The sequence below is a fragment of the Ammospiza caudacuta genome, chromosome 17 (genome assembly GCF_027887145.1).
Source record: "Ammospiza caudacuta isolate bAmmCau1 chromosome 17, bAmmCau1.pri, whole genome shotgun sequence".
Classification (NCBI taxonomy): domain Eukaryota; kingdom Metazoa; phylum Chordata; class Aves; order Passeriformes; family Passerellidae; genus Ammospiza; species Ammospiza caudacuta.
The window spans coordinates 3,804,125-3,827,019 of record NC_080609.1 but is presented as its reverse complement, the minus strand read 5'-3'; the positions used below and the strand labels follow the sequence as shown (position 1 = coordinate 3,827,019).

Genomic DNA, 22,895 nt, shown 5'->3' with positions numbered 1-22,895 from the left:
TCATTTGTTCATTCCCCAGTTGTCTCTGTCCCACCACAACAGCCCTGAACACCGAGCCAAGGTCTGGCTGCAGCCACACCTACCCTGCTGCACCGATGAGGCCTCCTCCATCTCCTCCCCTGCCACGCTCTGTAAGGAGGGACAGCACAGGTTATTTCTGCAGCTGGAGCCTTTGCTGTGCCATTCTCCTGCTCTGGCTTCCTCCAGGGAGCTGTGCTTGGGGCCAGGGCTTGTTCCAGAGCAGGAGCAGGGGGCTGCCCCAGTGCTGCAGCACCACAGGCTGGGATGGAGGGCTGGGCACTGCAAGCTCCTAATGCCCAGCTCCCACCCCTGCCCCAAACACTGCAGGGCTTGCCCAGGATGCTGGGGAAGGTCAGCTCTGCCATGGCTCCAGCTGAGTGGTTTTCCACTCCCAAAGAGGTGCCAGGAGCACAGGGAGTGGCTACATCCTTCCCCATGGAGCCTTAGGGGTAAACAAGGCAGCCAAGACTCTTGGCTCAGGGCAATGGTCCTTCAGGAGGCACTTCCATGTCCCAGCAGCCCCCCAGCAGAGCTGTGTCTCAGAAGCCCCCCCAGCAGAGCACACACTCACCTCTGGAGAGCTGGTTTCCCTCAGGACCAGCTCGCCCCCGCTCAGCACCGCCTGCGAGTCAGAGTCCTCGGAGAGCTTCTCCTCATCCTCCTCGTGGATCGGGGATGAGGGAGACCGTAGTGTGCTGCAGCAAGAGAAACTCCATTTGCAGGGAGTTCCCAGCACCCTGGGGCCTGGAGGATTTGGGGGCAGCACAAGCCAACTCTCATGAGCAGCAGCTCAGACTGGGGAGCTGGATTCACCAGGGCCTCCAGTGCTGGCCACATGGAGAACAGCAGCAGGGTGGAACAGAGCCAAGAGGTGCCAAACTCCAGCACAGCAACAAGAGCCCAGGTCCCACGCTGCTCCTCACACTTTCAGGGCTCCCTTCCCAGGTGAAAATCTGGGCTGGAGCACAGTGAGGAGTGCCAGGAACAAACCCAGTCTGATCTGATGTGAACAGCCCCATATCCTCACCCAACCCCTCCATCACAGGGCCAAGAGAAGAGCCTTCAGACAAGAACTACAGGATCTCCATTCAGCACTTTGTGCTCTGAAATCCAGGTCACTCCTCTCCCCATTCCTTTGCTCCTGAGGAGCTCCATGGAAAGCTGAAATCCACTAAGGTTTGGACATCAAATGTAAATTCTAGGACTAAGTGCATTGGGAAGGAGACATTTCCATCTGAAGTCTTTGCTGTGGGGGTGGTGAGGCCCTGGCACAGGTTGCCCAGAGCAGCTGTGGCTGCTCCATCCCTGCAAGTGTCCAAGGCCAGGCCAGAGACAGCTTGGAGCCACCTGGGATAGTGGAAGTTGTCTGTCCACAGAGGGGAGTTGTAATGAGATGAGGTTTATGGCCCTTCCCAATGCAAACCATTTTGTGATTCTATGATTAAATTCTCCTCGTTAAAAATCCTCTTTCTTTTGGTGACAGAGGGAGACTCTTAGGAGATACAAGCTGTAACCTCAGGTTGAACACAGGGACAATATCCCAGTTCCCTCCCTGGCACAAGTACCTGCTGTCCTCCTAAACTCTGGGTTAGCTGTGCTAGCAGTGACCAGCCAGAGCCCTCTCCTGGCTCTCAGTTCTGTGGCCACCAAGCCTCAGGGCCTGCAGGAGGAGTGGCCCCATGCCCTGCTGACCTGTCTGGGGACTTGCTGCGCTTGCCCTTTTGGTGGGCAGCCTCCAGGGCTCTGTCCATGGCCGCGAGGGGGCGGCTGGCCGGGGCCACGCCATCCACCACCCCCGAGTAGGAGATCTCGTCGTAGAGCGGCGCCGAGGGCAGCGAGGGCGACACTGAGCGCAGCCCGTTGAGCGCCTCCAGCAGCGAGATGGGCTCGTAGCCTGCGGGGATGTTGTCAGAGCTCTGCAGTGAGAAACAGGGGGATGTTAGGGAAATATCACAGGATGGAAGCCCCCTGCTCCCCAGGCAGCCCATCCATACAGCCACCTCGGCTCCTTGCCTGCACAGCCACAAAATCCCCTCAGGGAATGCTGGTGATGCTCCAGGCAAGTTCCCAGAGCAGTGCTTGAGAGATTGGGCATCCCCCTGATGTGCTTTCAAGAGCTGGGCAAGGAGGGCGAGGCAGCAGGCTCCTAAAAAGCTGCTATAAAATATGTTTGGATTTTTTTTCTCCCCTGAAAGTTCCTCCAGTGGTTCAGAGACCCTTCCAGCTCAGTGAGCATCCCACTTGTGCTCCCAGGCATGGAACATGCAGCTGTTTCACAGCACCACCAGTGCACCAAGGCAGAGCTGAAGGAGGGGAGCTTGTATGCCGCAGCTGAGAGATGGTTCTTGAACCTACCCCACTTCTCCCATGTGCTCTCACTGCTAACACTGGTTCCATGCACAGTCACCTCTGGTAAAAGGCAGGAAAGGGATCACAGAACCACTGACCTCATGGGGAGGAAGGAAAACCACACCAATTCCCATTCCCTCTGTAAATCACAAAGCTGCCACTCAAAGAGACCCTTGCAAAGCCATTAAATCAACACAGGTTTAACTCCAAAAATCCTCCTGATCATAAAGACCCTGTGGACCCAGAGAAAAATGGGGTTTATGCTGCAGCTCAGGAGGCCACAGGCAGCTCAGCCCAGTCTGATACAAATCAAGAGGTGACACTCCCACAGCTCAGGCTACATTAAATTGAGCTGTTTCAGCCCTGTGTCCTCCAGAAGGTGTTTCTAAGTTGTACAGAGGATGGCACCATGCTGCTAAGCCTGGCCATGAACCTCCACAGCTTCTGTGTGCCCCATGTCCCAGTCACACCTGCAGATGAACCTGCCCAGCAGCCTGGTCCAACACAGCCCCTGATTGGTGAGAGCTGAGTGCTGAACTGACTCACCTGTGGTCACAGGAGGAGAGGGAAGGATGAGTGTGGTCAATCACCAGCCCACATCCCAGGACTGGTCCTGTGAGGGTTAGGAGCTTTGAAGATAAACAGCTCAGCTGAAGAAGGAATGGGCTCCCAGCTGCTGCCACCTGTAGGTGGTGGGGCCAAAAGCCATCTCCAAAAAATTTCATCTGCAGACAGCAGCCCAGCTGTGCTATTCTGTGTACAGAAAAGTCAGGGAGACAAATCCCCCTGGATTCCTGTTTGGGGCTTTTTCTCCTGGCTGCCTGTTGCTGTGGGGAAAGCTCAGGTTGCACAGCAGAGCTCAGAGCCTGTAGGAGGATTTCCCACCAATGGCTAGGACACCCTCACTGGGATACCACTCCCTTGTGGGACACTCACACCAGCCCCCAGGAACACTGCCAGTGCCTGTGGGAGCCTTGCAGAGAGCCAGGTCAAGCCAGAATGGTTCAAACCTGAACCAGCACTGGGTTTTCTCCAGACCTTCAAGCCCAGCAAGTTGTGTCCCTACAAGGCCGAGCATCTGAGCTGGCCTGAGCAACAGAAAACTGCAATGTCCTTGACAGAGATGGCAGCCATGGCTGCATTTGATGGGAGTACACAAAGAGGGCACAAACAGCCTGCCTGACCTGGGGGCTCCCTCAGGTTTCCCCTTCCCAGCTCCTGGAGCCCCACAATTGCCATCCATGCTGTCCCCAGCACAGCACTCCAGTCACACACTGCCAAACCCACTCAGAGGCTCCCCAGCCAAGACAAGCTCCATCCTTCCTGTTCCTGTAAAAGCAAACCAGCCTGAGTGCAAGACCAGCTCCAGCTGCACCTCTACATGCCAGCACCACAAACCACACCAAGATGTGCCCACACCAAACTGCCAAGGGGATGAGGTAAGTGCAAGGAAGCTTTTGGGTGAGCTGTGGGCACTGCAGCTTGCCCACAGTCCTATGAAGCTGTGAAAACATCTTGGCCAGGAACCATAAATCAGCCAGGGACAGTCCCTGAGAGGCAGCACCAGAGCCCTGTGCCAAGCTGTTCCTTCTGGCTCGTTCCTCCACAGGCAAACCAGGGATGTCAGTGATCATCTGTGCAGGGTGTGAGCATCTCACTGCAATGTGAGGGACGTGGAGTGTCACAGCCTGGCAGGGCACAGGCCAAACCCAGCATGTCAGCAAGCCCTCGTGGTGACACTGCCACGTGCAGGTGACACTGCTGGCAGAGAGCTGCCAAGTGCAACCAGCAGAGTCCACTTACTGTTCTCACTTCCCTCCTAGGCTTCCTGCTGGGCAGGGAGACAGAGCTCACCTTAAGGGGTTTAAAGGGGTGCTGTCAAGAGAAAACCATGTTTTAAAGGAGTTGTTTCTTGAGGTTAAGTGACAGGAAGAGACACAGCATCTCCTCACCTTGCTGCAGGTGACAGCACCTGTGTCCTCCACACACCACACTCTGCTTCACAACCCTCAGGCCTTCAGCCCCCTATTCCTCAGCCCCAGCTGGAGGCAGCAGAGGGCAGATGGACAAACCCAACCTTTTCCTGTGACAGTATCTGTTCCCATGAAAGCCTGTAGGATGACCTAGACTTGTCCTTCTCCTCATTCTAATCCTGGTGTCTCACCAGAGCCAGCTTTGAAGATAAACAGTGCTGCTCAGGCAGAGAGCTGCTGCCCTTCCCACACTGGGACATGCAACTGGGCCCTGATGCCACCAGCATGATACTTCCCATCCCACACTCCCTCACATGCATGCCAAGACACCAGGGAAGCTCCCATAAGGAGGCTTTTCTACTCCCATGCTGGAACCCCAGTGCCAAGGGTATTTTATCTGTGTGCTACCACAGAGATGTGTATGCAAGGCAAACTGGAACCCCTCTGCCCTGTTTTCACAGCTCCCACCCTGTCATGCCCAGAGTCTGTCACTTTTCTGTTGGGCCAGGCAACAAGAAACCTTCTCATCCTGAGATTTCTGTGGGTTTGTTTCCTTTAATCCAGCAGGTTGATAAGAAAAGGCAGCACTGCTTGGGAAGCCCTCAGTGGAGGGTGTGACCAAACCTCCTGAGGTCCCAGCCATCAGTCCAAGCAACTCAAGCACCCAGCAGCTGCTTGCTGAGGCTGAGAGCAGCAGCCAGGCTTTGCACAGGGCTCAGCAGGTACTTACAGAGTGCTCATCATGGTCCACACTCTGTGCCAGGACAGGGCTGAAGGACACTGGTGACAAAGCCCCCGGCTTCTTCCTCACCGCCCGGATCTGCAGCAGGGCACGGAAAGCTACAAGAGAACAGGAGGTGGTGACTGCACTGCCCAGCAGGGCCAGGACAGCCAGGGCTCCTGCCCAGGCAGAGGCTGGCCTGTGGCAGGGGCACTCAGGGACCCTGCAGATGGGGCAGTTGTTGGCCTGGTGGCCAGAGCTCTCAGGGACCCTGCAGATAGGGCAGTGGCTTGCCTAGTGGCCAGGGCAGTGGTGGCGGCCTGAGGCTCGGCACTCACACAGCCTGCAGATGGGGCAGTTGTTGGGCTGGTTTTGGGGCACTCAGGGACCCTGCAGATGGGGCAGTTGTTGGGCTGGTTTTGGGGCACTCACAGACCCTGCAGATGGGGCAGTTGTTGGGCTGGTTTTGGGGCACTCAGGGACCCTGCAGATGGGGCAGTTGTTGGGCTGGTTTTGGGGCACTCAGGGACCCTGCAGATGGGGCAGTTGTTGGGCTGGTTTTGGGGCACTCAGGGACCCTGCAGATGGGGCAGTTGTTGGGCTGGTTTTGGGGCACTCACAGACCCTGCAGATGGGGCAGTTGTTGGGCTGGTTTTGGGGCACTCAGGGACCCTGCAGATGGGGCAGTTGTTGGGCTGGTTTTGGGGCACTCACAGACCCTGCAGATGGGGCAGTTGTTGGGCTGGTTTTGGGGCACTCACGCAGCCTGCAGATGGGGCAGTTGTTGGGCTGGTTTTGGGGCACTCAGGGACCCTGCAGATGGGGCAGTTGTTGGGCTGGTTTTGGGGCACTCACGCAGCCTGCAGATGGGGCAGTTGTTGGGCTGGTTTTGGGGCACTCACGCAGCCTGCAGATGGGGCAGTTGTTGGCCTGGTAGCGCAGCGTGTCGGCGCAGGAGTTGCAGAGGCAGAGGTGGCGGCAGGGCAGGATCAGGGTGTCCCGCAGGTCCGACAGGCACACCACGCACTCGTTGCTGTTGTCGCTGTTCTCGTCGTCTGAGGGCTGCAAGGAGAGGCAAAGGGGCTGTGCCAAGCTGCCAAGGAACAGGAGCCTGGGGGAATTTCCCACCCAAAAGTCTAGAATTTCTTTTTTGCAGCTCTCAGCAGGGGCTCCTCAAGGAGAGCAAGCTGTAGCCCACACAGCCCTGCTCACACTCCTTCCTCTCAGGGCACTGGGAATTCATGGCAGAGCTGTCCTTCCCCACAGCCATGTTCTGTTCAGAGGGGACACATTATGGGGCAGAGATCCCCTTGACTGAGGCTGACCAGGAACAAGCTCCTGCCTCCCATCCTGGTGGCTCCAGGGTCAATAGAGAAGTGAACTCTCTGGTACTCTGGCCTTTCTCCCCCACACACAGAGCAGCCCCAAAAGGAGCTGTGTGCTGCCTGTCATTCCAGCCATGTCTAGCCCAGCTTCCACAAGTCCCCTGAGCAGGTGAGTGATTCTCCTGCATCCCCTGTGCAGGTGAGTGATTCTCCTGCATCCCCTGTGCTGGCACAAGCTCTGATGCAGCTGCAGGAGAATCAGCCCAGGGTGCTCACCTGCCCACAGCCACCCTGCTAAAAGGCTCAGTGTGCACCCATTTGACATGAATGTGCTTCACACCCATCTCTCTCAGAGCCCCACAAACTGGATCACAGCCACTGATCAAGGAGAGAAATTCCCTCTCCAACCACAAGACTGTCACCAGAAAACTCCACAGTCTCCCCACTGATGTCACAGAAGTTGTGCCAGAGCCCACCACAATGACCCAGGATGGGGGGTACCCTCCACCTTCACCTGGGGCCCCTTTGGTCACCAGGGCTAACACGTGCCAGACCAGGGGCAACCTCAGTGTAAACAGCATTTGTGCTGCTGCCACATCCTCACTCTGCCTTTTATTGGAGGGAGAGCAGGCTCTTTGCTGTCCCACTCACATGGTTTGCTGAATAAGGAAGAACAAAAATGGCCCCAGGCCACTTGTCTGATGGGCCAGGATTGCTGGATCATGAGAATCATCACAAGACCCAAAAAGAAGCCCTCAATCCTGTTCATTCCCTCCCTCAATCCTGTGCAAGAAAAATCTTGGAACAAAAGACTTTTCCCTCCTGCCTCTTCAGGTGCTGTTGGCAGACAGGGACCACAGGATCCTGCTTGTCTTGCTCCACTGTGTGCAAATACTGCACTCCACACCCCAGAGCTGTGTGATCCCAAGGCCAGCACTGGGTACACACACCAGGTATAGCCCAGGTGGCAGCAAAGGGCAGCTCTACAAAGGCTACAAGAATAAATCAGTCACACAACCTGAGCAGGGCTGTGCAGCAGGCTGGGATCCAGCAGCAGCTCCTGCCTCAAGTTTCTGGTTATGGCATTTGCATGTACATCCCTTAGGGGTGCTGTGCTTTCTCCTGCTGGGGAATGCAAGAGGAATGCAAGAGGAATGTCTCTGGACACTACAGGAACATGCAGAACACCCAACCAGAACACAAAGGAGACACAAGAGCAAAGCACAGACACCAGGCATGACTGCCTTGACTGCAGTGACACAGCAACACTGGCTCTCTACAAGCCCCAAAAATCAATGCTCTGACACACCCCTGGGGCATTGATGCCCTTCTTTCCTGCAATCCCAGCCACAGGGAACATCCTCAAGAGCCTCATGCTGCCTAAAATTACTTCAGCACAACTCCACTGACTGTTTGGGCTGACACCAGGGATGAGCTGTCATCCCTGGGCTTCTTGGGTGCCTGCAGGAATGGACAGAGCCTGGACTGTGGAAAGCACCTCCACCCTGCCCTGACAAATCCCCATTGTTAGGCTCAAAAGCAGAAGGTGCAGGCTGGGAACTCCAGCTAAGGGAGCTCCTGGGCACCTTTACCTTGGTCTCCTGGTTGTTCTTGTTCTCGATGCCGTAGATCTCCTGCAGCAGGTAGCTCACCCGGTCAACCTGGGGGAGAACACCACACTGCAGTGAGTGACAGCTGCTCTGGCATTACTGGTTTGTGACCACCTTCCCTCCCTCTTTCCCTGTGTCAAATGTCACATCTAGAACTCCCCTATAGTGACATGAAAAAGGTAACAAATAAATATTGCAAAGGACAGCTGGGAGAATGAGCCTCTCCTTGCTCAGAAAGTAGAGCCCATCCTGCCTGGTGTGAGCAGAGAGTAACAGAAATGGCTAGCTGGGCTATCAAGATAATCTAAAACCAAGTATTCTGCTTGGCCCAGACATTGGGAATACACACCCACAGCTCAAATAATCCAGAGGCAATCAGCCTTCTACACTCCTCTCCTCTCTGAGGTCCTGCTTAACTTTAACCAAGATGAACTTGCACCCATTTTTGCAACCTCAGAGGATGGGCTGTGCCAACAGCTCCTTCCTGGCACACCAGTGGCAGCACATCACCTCCCTGCCCATCCCTGGGAGCATAAGGTTGAGCTATTGAGGACAGACAAACTGTGTCCCTTAGCATGAAGAGCACTCAAGGAATAACTCTGTGTTAGTGCAATGTCATTTACTGCCATCCCCAGGCCCTTGGTGGCATCTCTAAATTGAGGGTGTAGTGGCAGAAGGTGCTTGAGGCACAGCTGGAAGTTGGTCAGAGCCCCAGCCTGGGACAACTCCAAGGCATGATCTGCAAACTGGCAGCTGCCTGCAAACCCCACTGAGCAGCTGAATTTCAGCACTGATTGAGTCCTGTTAAACATCTTCATTGATGATCTGGATGAGGGGATCAGATGTACCCTCAGTAAGGTCACACACAACACAAAGTTTGGTGGGAGTGTTCATCTGCTGGATGGTAGGAAGGCTCTGCAGAAGGATCTGTAACACCAGGGGAGGCTCAGCTTGGACACCAGGAGGAATTTCTTCACAGAAGGGGTTGTCAAACATTGGAAGGGCCCAGGAGGTGATGGAGTCACCATCCCTGGAGGTGTTCAAGGAATGACTGGGCTGGGTGCCATGGTGGTGACCACTCACAGGTTGGACTCGATGATCTTGCAGCTCTTTCCCAACCTAAATGATTCTGTGTGTCTGTGATCTGGTGCTGCACAGCAGCTTCCCCAGAGCAGGATGTGTTCCTCCACAGAAACCCTCACAGCAGGTAAAAGGGTGAGGGGGTTGCAAGGTACCAAGCAGGCACATGTCCCAAAAAGTGGGAGGAAACACTTTCCTGCCATCTCCACATGCAGTGAAGCCAAGCCACCAGCACTCCATGCTAAAAGAGCTCACCAATCCCTTGGCTTCTGTAATTTCCATGTCCAAGTGGCCTCTCTCCTCTCTCTTGTCACCACTCAGCAGAGGAGTGGCTTTGCCATGGCACCCCAGTGCTGCAGAAGGTGACACATGGCAAGGTGGGGGCAGGAGCTGGCTGTACCCAGAAATTCAGAAATGCTCTGAGCTGGGACACAGCAGTGATAACAAACTAACTGCAGAGTGTCCCTGTGTAACTCAGTGTGCAGCTCACAGACAATCTGTTCTAGGCCTGCATTTCATGGCAATGAGATCAGCTGTTGGACTGCTGAGCAAAACCCTCTGCAGCAGCTCACAACTCACCCAGGAAGTTTGGGAACAATTATGTGGGAGATGTTCTTTTGTAACTTGGCATTTCAAAGAGAGCCTTGTTCCAGCATCCTGACTCCTCAGAGGATCATGAGGAGCAACTGTAAGTGCAGAAGTTGTCAGCTCAAAGCACAGAAGAGGTCAGGAAGAAAGAGGCCCAGTCCTTGCAGGAGTCTGTGTTCCTTTTGACTTCTTCCCTCTAAAAATCCTGAGAAGCTTCTGTCCCAGTAGGGAAAGGGTGAGCAGTGCAACGAAGTTCTTCCTGGGAAGAATTCTAGGTTTCCTGAGTGGGAGTAATTCAGAAGGAGCAGGTGGTTGTACACAATTCTTCACCTCCATGCTTCTCCAACCCATCCCACACCACATCATCCTTCCACAGGCTTCTGCTGCCATTTACAGCCTCAGCAGATGCACACAAAGCCACTGGCCAAGTCCAGGTCATGGTTTTCTGCTGACCCAACTGTTTGTATTCATCCATGCTGACTTTCTTCAGGCAGGTTGGTGCTTACACTCCAGCTGATCAGCTCATGCACTGCTGCCTCCTGATCAATGCCCACAAAAGGTACCCACAGCCCTGGCAGTGGCAGGGAGGGGAAGGCAAAAGAAAAGCAGAGATGGCAAAGGATGGACAATGTTATACAGATGGTTTATTCTAGACACAGACTCTACACCTCTGCTCTGTCTCCTAAGGGTGCAGATGCTATCTCAGTTTCAGTGGTGCTGTGTGTTTTCCCAAATGCCATCTTGAGCTATGATTACTGACACTGCTTGTAGCTCTTTTCTGACCCAGGGACTGGAATGAACATCTTAGAGTAAACAGTGTCTTATTAAGGCACTTAAAGGTAGCAAAAGGAACTTAAATCAGAAACCCCTAGCTATCAAGTAAGCAGATGAAGTGAAACTCATTAAAAGCTAAAACACAGCACATAGCTAAAGCTGAAAGGATCAACCACCAAAATTTCATCTCTTTCTTGAAGACATTTCAAGCTGATCCTTGCAGCAGAATCACTACCAGATTTCTTTGCAGAAGCTGAAATTCTTGGCAATCTTAGCAGTTGCTTATGTATTTCTGGCTATGCAGGACTGGATGCAACCTCAATCTTGATAAGACACTACCCAGCTTCTGCACATCACACCACACCAGCATGGGGGACAAAATGGCAAAATAAAGAGTTGCCAGCACCTTACTGCCTTTATTTACAAAATCAGAGCTAAGGAGGTGAGACCTCAGGCTCTCAGTGAACACCAAACCCTCCCTCTGGGCAGAGCCAGGCACCTGAGGGACACCAGGAATTCTTTAAGAGTAGAAAGGAAACAGGTACTTACAATCTGCTTCTGTTTTAGTGGTTTCACTGAATAACTGCCATCAACATGCTAGCAGGAAAAAAAAAAAAGACATTAAAACATGAAATAGCTGCAGTGCACAAATCAGAATGGGCTCATTTCAGAGCTGGTGTCTGCAAGCTAAGGGGACAGTGGGGTTTGTATCAGCCTGGATGGCAGCATCCCTCCCAGCAGAGTTACTGGAACAGGGTACTGGGGAGCAGAGCCAGGTTGGCTTGGCTGAAGTTAAACCTGGCTGAAGTGGCTCAGAGCCCACACAAAACTCCCCTGGCACACTGGATGCTTTCAGACTGCAAGCAGTCCAGCTGGGTGCAGACACTTGCAGCCAGTCCAGCAAGACTTGGTGGGGGATATTTGTTTGTACCCTAACACCAAATGACAGAGTCACTCGAGGGCAGAGCCCTGACAGAGCAAGGGGCTGCCATGAGGCTGAGAACCAGGTTTGTCCACTGGATGGAGTCAGAAACAAGTCCCATGTGCTCCACATCCTCAGAGGTGGGAGCCTTTCCTTTGCTCAGTGGCAGCAGGAACAGCTGGAACAATTCTGTGTGTGCCTGGTGCCACAATTAGTGATGGGAGATGTGTGCCAGTTCTACTTTCCCCGTCACCCACAAGGGCCACTAAAGAAACCAACTCCCCTGGCACAGCCTAGAGAGCAGCAAAGGAGACTCAGGGGATGCTCAGCAGGTCCTGGGAACACTGCAAGTCTGCAGGAGTCTCAGGAGGAAGGGACAACAACATCACACCCCAGACAAAACAGTCCTGTTTTCAGGCAAACAAGTTTCTGCCTTTGGAGGAGCTGCAAGGTCAGACTACACACAGAATCAAGGTTATTCCTCTGATCTTAAAGATACATACAAATAGCAAGTTACCAAGTCCTGCTGCTCTGTTTTTCCTCTGAACAAGCTCTGGGGATCAGCAGTGCTCATTTATCAAGGACCTCCCCCAGATTTATGGACCTACACTTCAAAAGCTGCAATTACTTTAAGGATGGGGAATATATTTTAACCAAACAGGGAGGATGAAGAACTCAACATGTACTTTGCCTTGTGACTTTTTATTAAAAGGGAGATTTTAATCTTGTTTTAAGCATTCAGTGGAAGATGAGAGATAAGAAGTGGCTGGAGTATGACTGAAGGATTCCAGGTTTTTCACATCAGCCAGAGGAAATTACAATAACATCCCTGCCCTGCTCCTAGGGGTGCTGCAGCTGACTCCTCTCATTTCTGACACATGTCCAATTGCCAGGAGTAAAGCTACCTACAAAGCCAGTGCTCAGAGCAGCCTTTCTAACAGGGAAAACTCACTTCACAGATCAAGTCCAATTAAAAAAGCAACCTAGAGAATCTCCCAGCCATATGCTTCCTTAGGACTGACTGTGCTTGCCATGCCCTCTGACTCAGCTTGTCACCATCCCCATTATCCACCTCAGAGGAACAGAATTAGGACCTGGCAGGCACCAGGCACACTGAGATACACAAGTCAGCCACCTGCCAGCTGGGAAATGGGGAATTTCCAACAGCACAGCACTGATGCTGCTCCCCTCTACATTCCCAGCTCTGCTCCAGCAGCTCTTGCCTCACCTCAGCATGTCACTGCAAGTATCCCCTGCCCAGAAAATGTGTCTGCAGTGTTACCACAACCAGACACAACAGGGTTAGGTCCAGTTATGGATATTGCAACTGTTTTCAGGGTCCAGTTACCAAGGGAAGAGAGTTTGTCATCAAGGCTTGTGCACACAGCTTGGCCTTACCATGTAGGCAGGGCTCAGTTACATCAAACACCCACTCACAAGCAGTGGAACTCAGCCTTTACACAGGGTGCATCCCAATCCTTGCTCCTGGGTGTAAACTCAGGCCTGACAATAGTGCAACAGGGTCTGGACACAGCAGATCCAGTTCTGCAAAAATCATGGAGCCCTGGAAAACTGCATGGCAGCAGCCATGGCCAACACCTTCCCCCCTGCATGGGAGCACAGGAAACACCCCTGCCATTGCCTGAGTGACCAGCTCAGGTACAAATGATCATTACAGGCTGCTCAGAGCTGCTGCAAATGATTCCTTGTACTACAGCAGCAGCCAGGAACCCCAGGCACAGGCCAGGACTCTGCTGTGCCAAGTGTTATATAAATACAAACTAATGACCCGTGGAAATGTTTACATACACAAGAACAGGGACAGAGGGATGAAAAAACCCTCATTTACCTTTTCAAATGCAGCCAGAAGAACATGGGCATGACCAGTGACCTCAACCACCACTGCAAAAAGAGAAAGGGCAAAACTGGTTAAACCTCTCAAGCAGCACCAGCATAAAAGTATCCTGAGCTGAATTTTAGTCCACTTACAATGTCTGAGCTGCCATTTGTTCTATTTTCACCTTCTGCATTTAAAACTTCTCTTATCTTGTCATCAGGTGGGTTCAGAACAGAGCAAGAACAAAACCCTGCTGAGCCCTACACAACCATTCCTTCATTGTCCTGGGTGCTCCAAACTATCCCACCTTGTTAGCAGAGGTAGGAAAGGGACAGTAAAACAAAGCACTCAGTGGGATTCTCCTGTCCCCCGAAATTCCTGGGTTTTATTACCTGAATTTATCACAGAGCTATCTGGTTTAACAGCAATTGGCAGCACTTCCAGTCCTGTTACTTATCATTTTATTTCAGTCTGGTCAGACATGCTTATAAAACATTTATTTCTCATACTGACTTCAGACACTGCAACATCTCTGTCCAGCTTTCCACAAAGACAAACATTTTCCCTCTTCCAAACTTGAGGGTTCCTTTTTAATCCCACAGCAATGGGAAGGGGCTGTCAGAGGTTTCAGTACTGCATTCCTGGCTGCTTCAGCAAATAGAGAGAAGTGGAGGTGAGGTACAATCCCAGCCTCTCTCACTCTGACTCTGAGGTTCTGTTCAGCTCCAGCTGGTTGGATCCTTTTCCTGAATCCTGTTCAGACTCCTCATATGGAAGTGGGAGACAGAGTTTGTGAAGGAGTCACAGAGGGAAGGAAGGCATGGAAGCTCTCAGGCTGCTTGGAGTGAAGAGGGCTGTGCTCAGCACAGGGAGGAGAGCTCTGCCTGGAAGGTGCAGCTCAAGGAAGCAACTCCTGCTCTGTCTAAAAGGGAAAGGAGCTCCACAGCTTCCTTTGAGCTCCAGAACAGCAGAGACAACAGAGACTATGGAACTCAGACCATGTTTGGGAACAGCTGTATGAGACAGGGGAGATTTGCCTGCAGATGTGCTGGGTAACTGAGGTTGGTCATGGTAATTGGGGTGGAATCAGGGACACAACACAATGCAGAGAAGGGGGTTAAAACTGGGAATTCATCTGCTTGCTTCTCTCACTGCCAGCCAAGAGAAAGGCTGCTCTATGTCTCAGAGTAAACAAAATTCAGGTCCCTTCCCTCAGTGTGAATGGCCAAGGAAGGGGTAACAGCTCAGAGTGGTGAGAGCTGCTCTGTGCAGCACCTTTCCCTCCTGTTCTGTGCCTCTCCCTGGGAACAATCCCACTGGCAGGGCTCTCACTGCAGGCCATGGCAGAGTTCAGTCCAAACCAGCACCTCCCTCACTGCTATTTTAATTTACCATTCAACCTTATTTAACAGCTGTCATTTTCCAGGTGCTCCAAACACACCACACCAGCTCCTTCCAGTGCCATCAGTGAAAAAAAGAACAAAAATGCACAATTTCCTCAAATCTTGCCCAAATGTCACACATTTTTGTGCTGATATTCTTTCCAGAAAGGGGATTTAAAAGCAGTTGGTTTTCTAGGTTATTAAAATAGATGGGAGTAGATTATTGGCTAAGGCTGGGCATGGTATGTGCATAAATGTATGCTTCCCATACTGCCTCCTGTTCTATTTTTGATCCTTCTAGACAAGCCCAACATAATAGAGTATAAACACCTTGCCAGAAGTTCCATAAACAGAGGAAGCTGTTTTATATTTCTGGTCAAGAACTACACATATATGTCGATTTTACTAAGGGTGCCTGAAATCACTAAAAATAGATGCACTTTGGAAGTAATTTCCTTTATGTTGCACTGTGCTTTGTTAGTCACACTTTAAATTGGCTTATTCAGTTCTATTTCTGTCTGCTTGGAAGACTGTAAAACAATGTAATGAGTTTTTGAGCTTTTTCACATTTACAACATAAGAAACTGAGCAAGTGACTGACCCAAACAATATGATCAACAATGGATTTTTTTTCTTTTCTAATTATCTTAAATGTTGTACAAAATGTTACAGAAGTGAAATGCTGGTCCTCCTGACCATAAAAACTCCCAGTTTCAAAGAAAATGTGAGTTCCTTGTGCCCTGTTCATTGCTAACACTCCAGATGAGCCCAAAAGCACAATTCCCATAAGGGAAATACCATCTATGGTGAATAATAATCTAAAAATAACACTCTAAATATTCACTGGACTACCCTCTCCAAAAGAGCAGTGTGCTTTAAAAAATAATCATCAATTATTCATAATTACAAATTATGATTAGTTTTTAATTATTTTTAAAATTTAATCAACAATTATTTCTCCCGAAAGGTTATGCTCTTTTCTTATAACCATTCAACATCCTCAGAAAAAGCATAATTTCAAACTGCTGAATGAAGCTGCATTTGGCTGAAGAGTGACCTGAGTACTTTAAAGCCATTTCCTTTTCTCTGCCCATTTCCAGGTTTTGAGGATGACAACTGACCGCTTCAAGAGGGAGAAAAGAGCAGCTCCACCCTTCTTGACCTATAAACTGCAAAAGCACAACCCAACAAGCAAGGATGTTATTTGGTCTAATTTGTGTGCCTGGCACTGGTGGCAGAGCAGGAGCTCTCCTAAACACTATTCCAACACTAAATACCTGGCCATTTTCCCTGTAAAACAATGAAGGCTATTTTTAAAAGTATGGTTTTTATGTGGTTAGCTTGGCCCTTTTAATAAAGGGAAGTTATGGTGATCTCTTGAAGTATTTTTATTCTGGAAAGGCTCCCCAAGGAGGCCAGTCCTGAAAGGGGTCACATAAACTCAGAGAGAGCCAGGAGAAGACCATGGGAACAGAAAATCAACTCTTACCATCCCCTTCATCCACCACTGCTCTGATGACCACAGGGAATACGCCACGGTCCAAGTCAAAGTTCAGCTGAGGGAAAGAAATGAGCTGAGGTTACACAATTCACAGCAAACCTGCCTGAAGACCACACTGAGATCATGTCAGCTCAGTGAGGGGCCCTTCTGACACACCCCCAGCTCCTGGTCTCAAAAGGACACACAGAGCAGAAGTGTGGCCACAGCTCCCTTCACAGAGAGCAGCAAGCACAACTTCCCCAGGAAGTGAGAAAACTCAGAGAATAAAAATAATTCTTATCTCCACTTGCTGCTTCTGTTGTTCAGCACATGTAGAATGTGTTATGAAGATTGTTTACCAAAGAAAGATTTCTTAATTGGACACTGGTGATGGTTGTTTACATTGAGTGACCAATTAGGTCAAAGCTGTATTGTGACTGTCTGTAAGGGTCACAGGTTTTTCTTCAGCATAATTTGATATAGTATAGTATATAGTGTAATATAGTATAGTAGAGCTTAATAAAGCTTTTCTTCAGCCTTCTGAAATCATGGAGTCAGAGCACATTATTCCCCAGATGGGGATCATCCTACATCAATACAGGAGATTTAAAATTCCAGGCACCAACTTTAAAAAGGAGTCAACTCCAACATACACACACTGACGTGGCACTGAGCACCAGCAAAGCAAGGCAAAGGATGTCAGCTGGAATTCCAAATGGTATTTAATTCTCATTAATTCATGGATCCTAAAAGACTTCTGAGTGATTTGTAGTAGGACAAGTTTCTCAAAATATATCCAGTGCCACAATTTTGCCTCCACACAACAGGATACATTGGCCTCAGCACAGCAGCACATTGTGCTCCCAACACCACAAAGAGACCCTGGCTCTGCTATGCAGCTCCTGAAGACATAAGAGCAAAATCTGCAAAACTTCAAGCTCACACAACACTTTAAGGAAACACAGGACTGATTTTCATCTCTTGGCATATCATGAAATGCAGGTCCTTGAGTTTCTAATTGGTGAGAGTGAAAATTTGAGTGCAAGGGAAACAGTCTCAGTTTTTCCCTTTGCCCTACACTTCATTAAAGCACATCAAAAGCTCTGTGTCATCTTAGAAATACAAGGAAAAGGCAACCTTACAAACACTGTCCTAAGCCAGGAAAGGAAGTGGCTCAGGGACTGGATTTCTGTTGCTTTTGTTAATTACCAACTTGGATGGTTTTGTCTCATCTCTTGCCAAGACTGAAAAAAAGATGTCATTTCACCCTGATGCTCCAGGTAATCTGTTTTCAGTTTCTCCATGAAAACTGAGACCCAGTTCCAGGTGCTGCACCAGTTCAGACAGTGCTTTGGGGTTTCCATCACTTTGTCACAGCCCCAACATCATCTGCAGCCTGATTTGCTCCAGTTCCTCAAAAGAGAAACCATTTGAAGGGAAAGTCACATCACAGAACTGAGGTTGCTTTACCATATAAATTCCAGTGTTCTTGAACAAAAGGCCTCTTTAAGGCACCATTTCACATTCACTTTTAGGGCCCTGAACACAACTCACTCAACACAAGCCATACTCTATAATTTCTAAGCAAATCAGTAAATGAGAAGATAAAATAAACTTTTATAAAGCTTTTCACAGAACAACCCAACATAACATCAGTCTCCCTTCTTCCCCAGCCAAGATCTACGTCATATCCGAGTATTACACTAAACAAAAACATGAAATAAATCTGGGAGTTTTGAACAACACCAATAACAAAGCTGGAAAGAAATCTGAAATGTCAATTGCACAGCTAAGACAGTGCCGGCTGTCTCAGATAAAAGTGCTGCATTTTTGTGGCCAGTTGGGAAGATTTAGGACAAAGACCAATATGTAACACAGAGCTGACATGGGAGGGGAAACTCTTTGGAATCACAGTGCTTGTTCCACATTTTTTCCAGCTCCCAGTAACACCAATGAAAAAAAAAGAAACAGAGGATGCAGCAGAACAAGTAAAGAGAGCTGGAAACTCAGTTTTCTTTTAAGCTGTCAAAGGGATATGACTTTAGTACTTGAGTTAAAACCTTGCTGACAGGAACAAAAGTAAAAATTAAGCTTCTCAATTATTTAAGAAGAAAGGGAACTGAGCTCTCTCAGACAACAGAAGGGATTGAAAAGCAGCTCTTCCAGGCTTTTGTAGGCTGAACTTGTGAAATCATCTATTGGCAGAGAAGCCAAGAAATCAGGAGACCAGACTCTGCAGGCTCTTGGTAACCACCATGGCATTTGTTAAGGCACGGGACTGATTATAGCTGTAACTGTAACTTCAGGACAATAGCTATTCAATCTTTCAAATACATGAAAGATTACTTTTTTTTTCCTTTTTACCCCTTTATTTATTTTTTTTTTAATAGGTAGAGTTATCTACCAAGGTTCACATACAAAATACACTTGCACATGTTTGGGTCAGGAAATGAGCACCATTATCAGTGTGCACTTCCTGGGAGAGGAACCAATATATTAGCAACAGCCACAGAACAATTACTCTGCCTTTGAAACATCTTACCACAATTCTGCACAGAGCAGGGGAAAGACCAAGGCTTTCCTTCCCTATGCCATGTGCAGGGGAAGCCTTTGGGTGAAAGTTTTAAAGCTCAGAAATAGATGCTTACTGCCCATGTTCGAATTTTGCAGATACCAAAGATACCAAAATTAACAGCACTTCACAAATCTTGCTATGCAGAAAAGCCACAAACCTGAATTAAAACCAAGCCCTGGTCTGTTTGCAGTTATGGGTTAAATTAAGAAGAGGAAAACATTCCCTCATTCAGCATTGATGCACCAGTGTAAATCTGCCCCAGAAGGAGGATATCCCTTCACAACACTGTACTGCTACAGGATAGTCCAGGATGTGGGCCTTTAACTGAACAGGACTCTTCCAGAGCAGTGCTCTCCACACTATTCTGACTATTCATCCCATCAGTAACATGTTTTGAGCACATACTCCCAAGATATGTGTGTTTATCATCTGTGGGTTATATACATGTAGTTCTGAAGTCCTTGCCACACCCCAATGAATTTTAGAGACCACTGTTCTAGAGGACCACCCAAAAAAAACCCAAAATCTTCCAACTAAAACCCACAAAAACAGAGATCCTGACAGGCATTTGTTCCCACAAGCTCTTTGGCTGGCAGGGAGGGGAAGGCCAAGGAAAGCAGGCTTTCCAGGAAAAGCTCCAGTGGCAATCTCTGCAGCCTCCTTCCTAAATCAGCTGTTCACTGATATCAAAAGTCACTTCCCCAGATTTCCTTTCCTCCTTTCCTGGCCTGATCTGCCTGCCAAGTTCCCATACTGCTCCTCCCAGGGCAGTACCCACAAAACACACTGGAGGAGCTGGGAGAAAGTGTCCCCCAGCCATAGTGGGGGACAGCACTAAACAGAGCTCAGTGCTTTGGGGACAACAGGGTGTGGAAAGAAGGGGACACTGAGAACACACTTACCTCATCATCCTTCCACTGTGAGAAATCAATCTTGAAGGAAGGCAGGGAGAATTGCTGGCTTACCCCTCTCTTGTAGTGAACTGTCTCAGACTGCAGAGAGGGATTCTTTGTGCTGTATCTGAGGGAAGGGGAAAGGAAAACTCAGTGTGACCAAGGACTGCTCCCTGCCCTGCTCTTGCTCACTCGGCCTCTCAGGAATCACAAGTGGCAGCTCTAAGGGCAGAGCTGGCAGGGGCTGGCAGCCATTCAGTGGGGACACAAAGAGGGGAGGGAAAGGTCAAAGCAAGAAGGTGAGCACAGGAAAGAGAAAGCAGCGCAGACAGGCAAGGTCTGATCGTGTCCATACTGACCTGCCTGGGTGCTGATACAGGGGGTGCAGCAGCTTGGCAAAGGCCTGCTCCCTAAATCCATGGCCTAGCTTTAGGCTGGCTTTGAGCCCAGCACAGTCCTGATTTCTGCAGGAATCCCAGGAAGAACGAGCTATGACCTAACACAGGGAATAGACAACCCAGCGTGGTGCTGAAAGCTCTCCTGTGCCTCCATGGGACAGCTCCACAGGGGGAAATGCTGCTTGGCTTCCACCATCCTGCTGAGCCTTCAATCCACCCCTCAATCCCTCCTGTGCTTCCCCAGGGGTGATGCAAGGCTACCAACAGCACCTGAGAGACACCAGCCATCCTCCACCCCAACCATCACAATTCTTCCACTGTCTCAAAGCTCGTCACTGAAACACCAGCACTGCCAGGCTGGAATGGGACCACAGCTGCCATCCACCATCTTCTGCACCCTGAGCCCACCTGGTGCTGTCCTCCCCAGGAGGCATTTCCTTGCCCATTCCCCCTTTCTGAAGGGTGATGTCTTGAGCTGGATGTGCACAGCCTCTCCCCGTTCTGGCACAGGAGAGGAGGCAGTGAACCCCAAAGCAGGGTGGGAACAGCTGAAGCTGCCTTTACCACCAAAGCCTTTCTTGTCAAATGACCAACTGTGTGCTCAGAGCACACTGACAAACTGGAGAGAAGGTGAGAGATCCCCTGCCCAAGAGACACTGCAGCAACATCCTCCCTCAGCAATGTGACAAGACAGGCTCCACAAAAAAATCCTCTGCCTTTCTCTGGAAAACTCCAACAGCTCCTGCACCCTCTGAGGATCCAGAAGGTCAAGTGTCACAAGATCCATGTTAAATGCTGGGAGGTCGTGACAAAGGGCAGGTTCACCATGTGCACTCTGCTCTCTGCATTAAGTTATTTATGACAGTACCCTCAGAGCCCATCCTGCACTGAGCTGAAATTGTGCTGCTTTACTAGAAGGTCTCACTCCATCCTTTGCATTTCAAGCATGGTGTGGGGGAGATCAGAGTGACAGGTCTTTTAGATGTGAATTACAGAGCGAGCAATTGAGTGAAGTTTTATTTACTGAGTTGTCAAGCACAATGAATAGAGCAAGCCTGTATCTAGCTCCTTTTGTGGTGCTCTCAAAGCTTCCCAGCTCTGCAGAGAGGCACAATTCTCCCTCCACAGCTGGGAAAGCAGGAGATGGAAGAGTGACTTATCTAAGGTGACAGCAAGTCAGGAACTTACTGGAAATAAAGTGCAGGGGAGAGAGTGGAGGTGGGAAAGGGGTGTAAACATGATGCTGCTGAGTGTCAGGAATGCTGGAGGACCTGCATTTACAGCATCAGAAACCCAAACTAGGCTGCAACAGAAAAACAAATAACACTCTTCCAAGGAGGACAGGGCAGAATGATACTCACATTGACTTGCTGCTCTCACCATCCCTGGGAAAAGAAATAAACCAGGCACAGAGATTTTCTGAGCTGAAGAGCAGGACAAAATTATTAAGGAGGCTTCCCCAAGTGAGCTTTATGCCTCAGACTGTGTGACTGCCTGGCCCCCATTGCCAAAACACATCAGACTGGGATCTGAACAGCCAGATAACTCTGAGCACCTCCAGCCAGTGGGCTGCTGAATTCCCTGCCAGTCTGATGGCCCCTGACTGCCTCACAGAAATGGATCCTCCTTTGGGATGCAAAGGTTCCAATGGGATGCAAAGGCTCTCTGCACAAGACAACACTCCCTGTGCTACACAGGAGGGAAACTTGATAAGCTGTTTCAAAGCAGGTATCCTGCATATCAGGGTCTAAGGGGCCTCTACCCATCCCCTGCCCCTCTGGTTGGCATCTGCTCTATTCACAGCTATCTATTCCCTGCCTATGCTGCTGGGGGCTCACAGCAAACAACAGCAGGGAAGCTCTGTAAGCTGTGCAGATGTGTCACAGAAAAAGAGAACATGTATCAAAGAATAAAGGACAGCAGAGAAGCAACATGCTGCCTCTCTCTGCAGGAAGTGTGAAAGCTGAATGTTTGGGCTGCTGTTGTTCAGACTGGATTGCTCAGGCCAGGCCTCCATCCAGAGGAGGACAAAACCACCTTGTGAGCACTGGGAGCTGACGACAGTGGAGAAGTGAGGGGGGTCTGTCCTATAAGGTCAGGAGCACACAGAAATCTTCTGTCACATTATTTTAAACCTGTTTGTTTGCTCAGGTACCCCTGACAGCATGAGAATCACAAGCAGCCTGAGGTACCCCACTGCTGGTGGCAGCAGCAGCCCTCAGCTCTGTCCTCAGGGTTCATGCAGCCCATCTCCTGTGAGCTCTGTGACACATCTTTACTCACAAAGAGCAAACTTCACTCTGCACTGACTCCTTCTTCCCACATGTCAGACCCTCTAAAGCCAGCTGTGTATCACAGAACCAGCAGATAGATAAGAGGCCTGTGACTATATCCCAGTGATTCCTGAGAGAACTGGAACAAACTAAAATTATTCCCCAGTCTCACTTTTCCTCTGTCAGCTGAGAAGCACTCACTGCCTGCATGGAGAACTCAGTCTGTGGCACCTGCAGACCCTAAGCAGCTCCCTAGTCAGAAGTGCCATGCAGAGTTTGGCTAAGCAGAACTAAACTTCTGTTGCTACATATTCACTGGGGTGTTTTCCCCTTCCTCATCCCTGGTGTGTGCCTGGGGAAGTTCTCAGCAGGGCACCAGTGCCAGCTCCTGCAGATTTCCCCACTGCTGTGCTCCCTTCTCAGCTGTGCCTGGCACTGGGGCTGTGCTGGGCAGTCTAAGGGCAGCTCCTGCTCCCACTGGGACCCCTGACTGAGAAGTGCCACACAGGGATCCTTGCCAGGCTGCCTGACTTACACAGAGCACTGTGCAGACCCCATTCCTCAGGAAAAGCAGGATGTAAGGAGCAATGTTGCAACTAGAAATGGCTGAGAGAATCTGTGCTTTGAAGATCCTGTAGCCAAAACAAGAGTTCTCTCTCTTTAGCAGCAGCTAAACGTGTTTCGTGGCAATCTG

At 50.1% G+C, this 22,895-nt stretch overlaps 1 protein-coding gene across 3 annotated transcripts in view; it reads right to left on the bottom strand.

The window, feature by feature from the left end:
• Positions 1-22,895, bottom strand: part of MGRN1 (mahogunin ring finger 1) — a 48,993-nt gene that overhangs the window by 2,234 nt on the left and 23,864 nt on the right. For 2 of the 3 annotated variants that reach the window (XM_058815801.1, XM_058815800.1), the window contains exons 5-14: positions 19,540-19,657; positions 16,072-16,138; positions 13,213-13,265; positions 10,991-11,038; positions 7,982-8,050; positions 5,967-6,126; positions 5,074-5,183; positions 1,714-1,937; positions 593-716; positions 84-129 (exon numbers count right to left, since the gene is read on the bottom strand). In XM_058815801.1, the coding sequence (XP_058671784.1) occupies positions 84-129; positions 593-716; positions 1,714-1,937; positions 5,074-5,183; positions 5,967-6,126; positions 7,982-8,050; positions 10,991-11,038; positions 13,213-13,265; positions 16,072-16,138; positions 19,540-19,657 (1,019 nt within the window). Of the gene's footprint in view, positions 1-83; positions 130-592; positions 717-1,713; positions 1,938-4,173; positions 4,246-5,073; positions 5,184-5,966; positions 6,127-7,981; positions 8,051-10,990; positions 11,039-13,212; positions 13,266-16,071; positions 16,139-19,539; positions 19,658-22,895 lie in introns of all 3 variants that reach the window. The other variant, XM_058815799.1, reaches the window with a different exon arrangement.